Below are 11632 nucleotides of genomic sequence, written 5' to 3'. Positions count from 1 at the left end.
GGTTATATTTATGACTAACATGAAAACAGCAATAAATAATTTGTTCACTTATCTTTGACACAGTTAAATACATACTCCGGTATGTGTTCAACTTCAAACGCACCCAATTTTGACTTAAAGAAATATTATCTATAGTTATTATATATGAGAAAAAATATCTCAAGCAATAGTATGAGGGAAAAAATAGTGTATGACAAAAAAAATGCTTCACTTAGTAAATACAGAAGACAAGAAATCAGTATGGCTGGTCCATTTGTGAGAAAAAGCTCGTCATTTGCGACATTGTTTGAACAGCGGATCAATAAAATGGGAGGAAGACGTGAGCGTGTTTCTGTCACAGTATTTCTCACAATCAAAAATCTGATGCACGGAGGGATCACAAATAAAACATTTGGTCCATTTCAAATGGATGTACCTGAGTTGAGTCTCAAAGACATGTACAAATTTTTCATGTACACATTATTGGAAAACAACTTCGAGCCTTTGTCAGCCGAAGTGATAACCAGAATTGGAGGCAAAGTAATAACACACAACCCGCAATTTTTTGCTCATCATTTTATGGCTGGTTTGAAATTAGAGTCATATTTGTTGAGCAAACAAAGAAAACCAAAATCGTATGGTTCAGACAGTTGTGTGATTGATTATGTTTGGGATCAGGTTCGCGGCAAAAGAGGTTTTAAAACATATGATTATAAAAAATTGAAAAATGAGATCTTCAAATATTGTGCGGATCCACCAAGAATGACAACAAAAGAATTGATCGATTGGGCCAAGAGTTGCCATTCAAATGTGTCTATTCATGCTTATGATAGCACATACAGGAAATTCAAATCACATACTAATAAGCACAATTGTGATGTTTCACTGGTCTACATTGTCAAAGACCATCATTGTTATCCCATTACAGACGAAAAATTGAAACTCACAGCAGCCAAAGCAAACCAAGGAGGCTGCAATGACTTGTTAAAATACATGACTGAAATGAAATGGTCCAGAAAACACGAATTTGTGCATAAACTGGACAGGTTAGATGATATATACGAATTAGATAAAAAAGACAACATTATCGTTTTGCCCGAAGATGTTAAAATGATGGAGGCCATTGATGCATACATACATTCCACTTGTTATTATGTGGAGTACTTGCATTGGAACAACAATGGGATATTAGATGGTTTCATAGATCACCGGAACAACATGTTTCTCTTGAACGACGAATACGACAACAGGAAATCAATTTGCGATAAATTGCATAGTTTGTACAAGACTCATGATTTTATATGGGTTAATCAAACTTTCACGGGATTGGCTTCTGCCTTATTCAAACAATTGTGTGGTTATTTACCTACATCTACGTATAATGTGCAAACTCGTGAAATGCTTGATGATTATTATCCAAGAGCGTTACAATGGTGTACAACAGAAGATATTCCAGATGATGTGGTCAACATTGACATATCCAAATCGTATCCGAATGTTTTGCTCAACAATGGAACAGCAATTCCTGTTTATAGCATACATGACGTAGTAGAACCGTTTCATTGCAGAAGCGATCTTAGAAAATGTGGCGAATTTTATATTGAAGAAACTGTGTTGTATAATTATGACACACCTTTAAAAATCGAAGCTGGGTTTTACAGTGGAGATTTGGTGTCATATTTGGTCGATGAACTAACAATGTCTGAAAAGCAAATCAAATACAAGATTGTTTCCAATAAAGCTCTCAAGCCAAGTACATTCAAGCCATTTTTGAAATATGTGTTTGAAACATTTCCTGAAGACAAAGCCAAACAATTGGCAAACAGTTTCATTGGTGATCTTGGAAGAAAATACAACAGGATTAACTCAGGTTTTACATGTGTTGAGTATGATACAGCAATGGCTTGTTGGACACAAGGCATCAAGGACGGGCGCAATATCATAATTGACAGCTTCAATGAAATCTACTTGATTAAAGAACAAAAATGCGAACGAATGTTTTCAGACCATACAAGTGTAAACAGATTTGTCGTTTCTCAGGCAATATTGGAATGTTTGAAGCTGATACGCAAATGCTATGGTGAAAAGAGTGCGTTGTATGCTTACAATACAGATGGCATATTCATCACCAATCCAAGACCTGCGTTGAAAAATAAAAAGGATGTTGTGTTTGATGTAAAAAACATTGGTAAAGCATACATAACAGACACTCCTTTGTGCTATTTTGAGCGTCATTACAGAGAAAACATGGATTTTGAATGTTACAAAGCAGAAAAAGGCAAAGGTTGTATTTATAATGGTCAAGCTGGTTCTGGCAAAACAACCAAAATGTGCAAAATGGTAATAAAAACCGATAAGCCGATTGTGTTAAGTTTCACAAATAAAGCCGTCCAAAATGTCAAAGACAGATTGAGAAAATGGGATGCGTTTCTAGTGGACCGTTTAAAGGATTACCGGTTAAGATGAGTAGAAGAAACAAAAACTTTCAGTCATTTGTTGAAGAAATTAAAATATGTGCAGAAAAAAACGAAATTGATCCTGACGCTATTTGTCACACTTTTGATTCTTATTTTTGTGAATGGAACGGTTTTTCATCAGAAACGAATCTTAAAAGCTTAGAAAACAAAACCATATTTATCGAAGAATTTTCAATGGTACCAAACAAATGGATAACGCTGATTTACAAAGCCTTTGTGTTGTATGGCATCAAGGTTTACATGTTTGGCGATCCAAATCAATGTTCTCCTGTCGAATCAGGGAGCAGAATAAGTTATGACTATCTAAGATCAATGTCTGTCAGACAAATGTGCCCAAAAATTGTAACAATGGAATACATTGAAGGTTCTTCCCGCTATGACAAAAAAACACACACTGTACTTGACCAGTTTTTGAAAAAAGGTAAATTAGCAAAAAACTTTTCTCCTGTCACTGAATTATACAAAAATATATGTTATTTGAACAAAACCAGAATTGAAGTCAATACGCGTTGTTGTGATAAGTTTGTGGAAGGCAAAAAACATGAAAATGTTGTGTTCAAATACAATGACAAGAAAGAAGAATACAAAGTGTGTGTTGACATGCCTGTAATTGCAACTGAAAATTTAAAAGATCGTGAAATATTCAATACAATGGAATTTACGATTGAAAGTATTTCGGAAGACTCAATATGGATTGATGGCAAGGAGTTCGACATGAAAACATTTTCTCAGTGTTTCATTCCAAGTTTTTGTGTAACTGTACATAAATGCCAAGGAGCAGATATCAATGAACCTTACAATATTTATGATGTGGAAAAAATGGACAAAAAATTATTGTATACTGCTTTGAGCAGAACCACTAAATTCAAATACATTCATCTTGTCAACAAAGATTTGAACTACAAATACAAAATTCGTGATATGCCAGTATTAGAATTAACCAATGCCAAATTTAACAGTCTGTATTCTGAAGGCAAAATATACAAGGTGCTGGTTGATGATAAGGTTTACATTGGATCAACATGCGAGGACCTGGCAACACGATTTAGTAGTCATTTGAAGGACAGCAAAAGCCAAATATATAAATACAGGAAGAAAAAGCCTGTGATTGAGCTCGTGGTCAAAGCTCCAACAAACGACAAGAAAAGTTTGGAAAAAATAGAAAATGCTTACATACAAGAATATGCAGAAAAATATGGCAAATTATTGCTAAATGTAAAAGCAAATCCTTTGAAACCAAAAAAGGTCGTGTTTAAAGTGGAGATAGAAAATCAAAAACAGTTGGAAGAGCGAATTGCCAAATTAGATGACAAAATAAAAATCAAAGACAATGAAAATGACAAGTTTTTCTATTTCGACAATAAAATCTTGGGAAAAAGATATAAGACAATGGCAAGATATGCTAACAATGATAAAGAAGCCGCTCTTGAACAGATCAGTGAGAAAAAAAAACAGTTGATTGAAGAATTGACCATTCATTTTAACTAATTTTATTTTTAATGCAATTATGCCCCCAAATGGGGCTCGATTGAATATTCTTTACGTTTATCCCCCTACTCGTGGGAGTTTTGTGCGATTTAAGCCCTACAATGGCAGTGCTATTTGACCCCTACTCGTGGCAGTGCGATTCTACCCCTCCAATTGGCAGTTTTTTTGTGCGATTATAGCCCCTGAATCATGAGTGTGAGTTTTGACCATCACAGCACCCGTAGTTGCGATGTGCATGAAAACAATCCTATGAAGTATCGCAATCCTGGACATTAAAAAATAGGTACGCATTGCGTACATGCGAGTAGTGCCACAAAGAACGTAGCACACCACCACCGTCGCTGGTTGTCGCCGAGATATAAAAATCTCAGCTTATTGTACAACAACGAATATCACTTTGTTGCCTCTACCGGCTTTAATCAGTATCCCTTATCAAATGAGTTCTTGAATTGGAAGATGAAGGTTTCGCTGCGTTAACAAGGGCGTATGAAGTCATCGCATAGCCGTACTTTTGACATAGGCTTTAGACAAACCCATAAAAATCGAGATTTAGCCTTACATTCCACGCACGTCTATTATTACATCACATAAATCTAGTTCAATTCTTTATAGTCGTCATGTAGTGGTTGGCCTTGTAAGAACAATGGAACGTGTCTGCCTTTGTACGAAGAGAACAGCTACAAGTGTGTCTGCAAAGCAGGATTCACCGGACCAGACTGCGAAAACGGTAAGATCCCACGTGGCAATTTGAGCCTTATAAAATATTCTGTTAGTTGGTTTTAGCCAAGTAACTCCTCGAATAATTTGACTGATGCCAAAGAATCGAACGTGCTACTATTTAAATTTAAATAGCCTGATATCTAGCCTCTGAAGAAAATAGGAAAATTAAGAAATCATCTCATTTCTATCGTTCAAATAATCTTGTGCAAAACATAAAGATCTGGAACGACCTGGTCCAAAACGAAGGGATAGTATTTCAAAACTTATCAATCAAGTGAATTTAATCTACAGCAACTTGCAGACAACTGAGGACTTCGTCACAAATAGGATCGAATAGAATTTTCCACGGCAATTAAGTTAATGATTCGAGATCCGTAAAACCTGTCACTAAAAATGAATTTACTCAGTCAGGAAAGGAACCAGTCAAGACAGAGGCTCTCCTTGATGACCTCAGTCAAGATTTTGTTGCAAGATCGAGACAAGGACTATTGATTTGTCCGATATTTAACTTCTTCCAGACATTGACGAGTGTTCATCTGAAAACGAGTGCCACGTGAATGCCACATGCACAAATACCATAGGATCTTACAATTGCACTTGCAAGAATGGATATGAAGGAGCCGGAGAAAACTGCACAGGTAAAGTTCAAATATTATCGCGACTGATGCTAACAGTTTTGTTTAGTCACTTTTTGTTTGGAAATCTAAGAGTTTGATAGTGCAGTCCTCGAGTTCTCCTAGTTGTATTCAATTTGTTCCAGACATTGACGAGTGCTCATCTAAAAACGAGTGTCACGTGAATGCCATCTGTGCGAATACCATAGGATCTTACAATTGCACTTGCAAAAGAGGATATGGAGGAGACGGAAGAAACTGCTCAGGTAAATTTCAGTCTAATAAAGGTATTATCGCGACTGATGCTGACAATTTTTTTTTCACGCCTTGTGTGCCTTTTAGTCACGTGTATCCAATATCTCCGAGCATTTACTCTCCCAATCACGATACACCACAGAGGACAGACCGCAACACCGGTAACTCAATGCCCTTCTCTTTCCGAATGGTGTGTGGGTTCTTTTACGTCCCACAGGAGACGGTGCGCGGTGGCTCGTGATGTTTTTGCACAAGTCAACCTGGTGGTCAGCGTTATGTTGTTTTGTCTGAAATAAGAGTTTCAAAGTTCAGTCCTCGAGTTCGTTTTGTTGTTTTCACTTGGTTTCAGACATTGACGAGTGTTTATCTCACAACGAGTGTCACTTGATTGCGAACTGTACAAATACCATAGGATCCTATAATTGCACTTGCAAAAAAGGATATGGAGGAGATGGAAGAAACTGCACAGGTAAAGTCCAAAAAGTTAAATGAAGGCATTGTCGCGACTGATGCTGATAGTTTTGTTTTGCACGCTTTGCGTGCCCATGTCGTCACTATGTTGTTTTCTTTGGAGTGTATTCCTCGAGTTACCTTTGTTGTGTTGATTTTATTCCAGACATTGACGAGTGTTCATCTGAAAACGAGTGTCACGTAAATGCCAAATGTGTGAATACGATAGGATCTTTCAATTGCACTTGCAAAAAGGGATACGAAGGAGACGGAGGAAACTGCACAGGTAATCGCTAATGAAGGTAATAGGGAGCTTAAGTAATAGCGAGAACGTCACAAAAGAATAGGTTTAATTGGAAAAACAAAACAATGGTTTGCACGCCCCGCACGTGCGTTTCAGATTTTGATACATTTCTTACATTTCCGAACGACTTGGAATAATCACGAGATTATTATTATCATATTTTAAGATAACGTTTTCGTAGCCGTCGTCGACGTCCTTGCATAAACTCCCAATATCGCGACTAATGCTGACAGTTTTGTTTTGCACGCCTTGCGTGCCCATTTGTCACGTGATATTTTTGCATAAGTCGATCTCGTGGTCGTCGCTATGTTCTTTTGCTTGGAACGGTAAGAAAATGCAGTCCTCAAGTTCACTTTTTGTTGTTTTCATTCTCTTTCAGATATTGACGAGTGTTCATGTGAAAATGAATGTGACGTGAATGCTAGATGTTGCAATACCATAGGATCCTACAATTGCATTTGCAAAAAGGGATATGGAGGAGACGGAAGAAACTGCGCAGGTAAAGTCCAGTCGAATCAAGGTATTATCGCGACTGATGCTGACAGGTTTGTTTTGCACGCTTTGCGTGCCCAATCGTCACGTGATTTTTAGGGGAACAGATAAAAAACAAAGAAGTTGAAGCGGTTATATTGCTAGAGAGGAACGTAAACACATGTTCGAGGTTAACGGAGCTTCTTTTATCAGGAAATCAAGTCCAACACAACAGGAACAGGGGCCTAAAAATACCTCCTGTTTACGGCGCACGAAAATGGTCACGTGGTTTAAGATCACGCCACTGACAGTTAAATCAAGTCTCTGTTTTTGCTTGTCTGCACAAACGCCCCGTACACAGGCTAAAAAAAACATAACTTTCTGCCGTCCTTAGTGTTTCGCGTTGATGCCTTCTCGTTATCCTTGTGCAATACGGGTGAAGTATCCTATGAGAAGAATGGTAAGAACGAGAGCTGGAAACCTTCACAAGCTATCGTAAACGGGTGAAATTTTCCTCCCAATGGTATCCGTTAAAAACGATCCGCTGTACCACGGATCTTGGGGGTTGTGATCTAAATGGAATGGTTTGTTCGTTTAACATCAAAGATTGTAAAGTCTGTCATTATTGGAAGTAATGTAACGTACCTGGTCAAGCTGAGCAAATGGCTGAGGCCAGTATCACAAAGCAATAGTTCCTGGAAACTCTGCTGGCGTGCTTCAAGGGACGGCTGGGCTTCTTCGACCTTTCACTCTCTGTGTGATGGAAAAGGGCCAACTGTTACCATAATCAAGGTAAACCAGAATATATTCGGGAGCTATGTCAGCGTATCATGGGGTGAGTAACTCAAAATACTTTGAAAATCAATCGCAATTCTTAAACGGAACCTCCACTCCCACCGAAAAATTAACAAATAATGTTCGGAATCAAATTTGTTCTGAAACTCAAAAAACAACATTTCTAACCGAAAAAGGTAAATTTTAGAATCGGTTTTTATAACTTTAAATTTCACAGGTGCCGCCTTCTTGAATATTTGTGACGTGTTATAGTTGCATTAAGGACGTTCACGCTAATTGTTTGTGCGCAACTTTTACTGCGCAGGTAACGCGACTGTAATATGTCACGCCTTACTTCTAGCATTTAGCTAAGATCTTATGGCAACAACAACGCCGGGGAAAAATTTCCAGGTCGGCTAAAGAATGGCACATTTATTTCCAATTCATCACGAAACGTTAAAGAGAAAGGGCCGCGAGGCTGGAAAAGATCGCTAATCGAGTAGTGGTAGAAAGTTTTGAAAACTTGAGGAAGGTTAGTTTTAGTCAGCGACGTTGCTTGCGTAAATTTAATGAGTTTGGTTTTTTTAAGTGTTGTTATTACGTTACGAGCTTCTTAGTTCAAAGTGAATGCATGTTTTTGAAGTTCTTTTCCTTTACTTTCATGAACTTGAATAGTGCGGACCTATGAGGAAACCACCAGAGATTATATTTCACAAAAACCACACTCAAGAAGATGAGAAAGACTGCAATGAAGAGATATGATACAAAACACTAACCAAATAAGGATAACGCCTGCTTCGTTGCTATGCTCGAGAAATTTTTTCTGCAAAAACCTTTCATCGATCGATCCTGTTTGTACAGATTATGCAATAAATGAATGACGTTTTATTGCATAACCTGTTTTATTGCATAACGACTAGGCGACCAATTCCGCGAACACTTTCGCGATGTTGAGAAGAATGACAAGGGTGCATCTAAGCCAGTCGTATCGTCATTTTAATCTCCCTTACCACTCCGAAAAACACATGGCCATCTGCGGCCTTTCCCTACACCAAGGTACGACAGGAAGCCACAAGAATCTGGAACAAAAATTCATCTTCCAAATCGACACCCTTAATCCTCACGGTATTAACGAGCGTTTTTCATTTAACTTATGTATTCCTATTTTTCACGTTGCCATGTTAACACCAATAGCGTAGCTCCTACTCTACTATAAAAACTACACATAACTCGCAATTCCTCGATTCGCTCTGACGAAGGGCTAACGCTCGAAACGTCAGCTTTTAGAATTTCTGTACGGTGGAAAAGCAAGAAAAGGGGCGTAAAGAATTAAAGTGTTTTCAGCTTTTTTAAACTTTATTTATTTACAACAATAGTGCAGCTGTTCAAGATGCCCGCTGCCAAGAGGTTTTTCTCCGGTGAATCCAGAATTCACCTCTGCTAAAAGCCAACGTATGATTTGATATGAGTTGATTTCATTTCATTTATGTACAGTGTCCCCAGTTCGAGCACAAAATACTCTTAACACTAACATTTAAATAAAGTTCTTTATTATTGCTGTTTTATTATTACTGTTTTATTATTATTATTATTATTATTATTATTATTATTATTATTATTATTATTATTATTATTATTATTATTATTATTATTATTAAACTTTATTATTATTATTATTATTATTATTAAACATTTAAATAAAGTTCTTTATTATTATTATTATTATTATTATTATTATCATTATCATTATCATTATCATTATTATCATTATCATTATCATTATCATTATCATTATCATTAACATTATCATTATTAAATTGACCGGCAGATGTCAATGCAATCCTGATGAAAAGAGACCTCTCTTTGCCTATTCGTCACGGTGGTCTAAATATCATTAACCCAGTAACCAGTGCAAGTGGAGAATATCATGCCTCACAAAAGATCAGTGAACCACTCAAAGATATGACTGTTCAGCAAAGCGAATCATTTAGTAAACCACAACCACAATCAATCAAGACACACTTGCGTCGGCAAAAGCAACAGGAAACGGAAAGTGCGGTTCAAGAAATTAGAGAAAGTCTATCTCCACCAAAGCAAAGAATGATGGATCTACTTGGCGAGAAAGGATCATCGTCGTGGATTAAGGCTTCCATTTAAACAAAGGAGAATTTCGTGATGTACTCAATTTACGATATGGATGGCAGATGAAAAACGTACCCCATCACTGTAAGTGTGGAAAAGCTTTTTCAACAGACCCTGCCATGACATGCACCTATGGTTGACTATTAATTGCAAGGCATAATGAGGTCATAACCGCCCAGTGGCTCACGGAAGAAGTATGTACAAATGTAGAAAAAGAACCACAGCTGCAATCACTTTCAGGCGAATTAACTCATTCTACCACGCACGGCCAACAAGCAAGATGATGCAAGGTTAGATATTAGAGCAAAAGGGATTCTGGAGTCGGCAACAAGATGCATTTTTTGAAGTTAGGGTTTTTCACCCGAACGCATCGAGCTACCGAAGTACCAATATCCCAGCACCCTATAACTGACAACACGAGATGCCATGGCGAAGAAGAGGGAGTATGGTGACAGGATAAGGGAAGTCGAATATGCTGTATTCACTCCACTTGTGTTTTCAACAACGTGCGGAATGGGGAAAGAGACAACTGTCTCATATAAACGCTTAGCCGAGCTACTTGCACAGAAGAGAAAATCACAATATGGTATAACTCTTGCGTGGATGCGATACACCTTATCTTTTGCCTTGATACGATCATCGCGCACCGGTGGCTCAGTTGGTTGAGCACCGGGCTGTCACGCGGGAGGTCGTGAGTTCAACTCCGGCCGGACCAGCACTCAGGGTCTTTAAATAACTGAGGAGAAAGTGCTTCCTTTGTAATTGCATCTGCAAATGGTTAGACCCTCTAGTCTTCTCGGATAAGGACGATAAGCCGGAGCTCCCGTCTCACAACCCTTCAATGTTCATAATCCTGTGGGACGTAAAAGAACCCGCACACTTGTCGTAAAGAGTAGGGCATGTAGTTCCCGGTGTCGTGGTCTGTCTTCTGTGGTATATCATGGTTGGGAGGGTAAAAAGGGTGCACTCAATTTGGAGCCTCGCTCTGTTGTGCGACCCCCACCACAGTTGTGGTGAAAATTACAGTAAATAAATCTCAGTTTTATGGCAATAAGATGCAGTCGTTCTGCTTCAAACCTGAATCCAGATGCAAACATTGAACTGGGCTACAGTGAAGGCCGCTTAGGAGTCTTTTAAAATAACTTGTATAATCATAACATTTTTTTTTTTACTTTTGTTTTTAATGTAAAACAACGTTGAACTGTTTTTATAATTGGAACAGAATATTTTTATGTTTTTAATAATTTCTGTATTTATTGATTGATTTTCAATAAGCTTTATTATTATTATTATTATTATTATTATTATTATTATTATTATTATTATTATTATTATTATTATTATTAAATTTTACTTTTTATCCTCTGGAGTGGAAGTCGAGATTCTCCTTAAATTTAGGCCCAGTTCACGCTGCTGTTTAAGAGAGACTCGTGTAGGGCGTGCCAGGCCTTTGCTTGGAACCCATTCCCTTATTTTATTTATTTGTTTGTTTCTTTATTGATTGTTTGTTTGATTGATTAATTGAATCCTTTTATTCATTAAGGTCATAGATGTTCTCGTCATTACGATGCTACTGCCTTTTTGTTCTCCTTGCGCAACAAGCCAGGATGGGCGCCGACAACGCTGCCACAAACGGGTCGATACTGGCACAAACCGGCACTTTACCATTTCCGATATAGTTCGAGAAAAGCCTATTCCATTTACGACTGCAATTCAGATGATCCTACGTTTGGAGGTGGACACGATATTTACATTTCAAACCTTGCGTCATCTGGTACGTCTTCGTATTCAAACCTTGGTCACACCTACAGTCCACCAGCAGGCCATGCTTACTCAAGTACTTTCGCAAAGACCTTCCTTGCTGGCACTTACCATTTCCGTCCAACTGAATTGGAAGTTTTCTATCTCACTTCGTAGAAACGTTCGAGAACTTTAAAAATTTGCAATATCTCAATACT

The 11632-nt window shown here is 37.8% G+C and overlaps 3 protein-coding genes across 3 annotated transcripts; all 3 read left to right on the top strand.

The window, feature by feature from the left end:
* Nucleotides 1-240: 240 nt before the first annotated feature.
* LOC138015576 (uncharacterized) lies at nt 241-2445 on the top strand. The gene has a single exon (XM_068862659.1). The coding sequence runs from the start codon at nt 241-243 to the stop codon at nt 2443-2445; it is 2205 nt and encodes a 734-aa protein (XP_068718760.1).
* Nucleotides 2442-3944, top strand: LOC138015569 (conjugal transfer protein TraA-like). Its single transcript, XM_068862646.1, has one exon. It carries the CDS (start codon nt 2442-2444, stop codon nt 3942-3944), a length of 1503 nt encoding a protein of 500 aa, XP_068718747.1.
* A 189-nt stretch (nt 3945-4133) lies between these two features.
* LOC138015561 (adhesion G protein-coupled receptor E2-like) lies at nt 4134-9689 on the top strand. Its single transcript, XM_068862636.1, has 9 exons — nt 4134-4139; nt 4557-4671; nt 5183-5302; nt 5425-5544; nt 5883-6002; nt 6150-6269; nt 6667-6786; nt 7153-7218; nt 9361-9689. The coding sequence occupies exons 1-9, from the start codon at nt 4134-4136 to the stop codon at nt 9687-9689; spliced, it is 1116 nt and encodes a 371-aa protein (XP_068718737.1).
* Nucleotides 9690-11632: the final 1943 nt, after the last annotated feature.

The sequence above is a fragment of the Montipora capricornis genome, chromosome 1 (assembly GCF_036669925.1).
Source record: "Montipora capricornis isolate CH-2021 chromosome 1, ASM3666992v2, whole genome shotgun sequence".
Lineage (NCBI taxonomy): Eukaryota > Metazoa > Cnidaria > Anthozoa > Scleractinia > Acroporidae > Montipora > Montipora capricornis.
The sequence above is the reverse complement of the archived record's forward strand: the minus strand, read 5'-3'. Positions and strand labels throughout refer to the sequence as shown.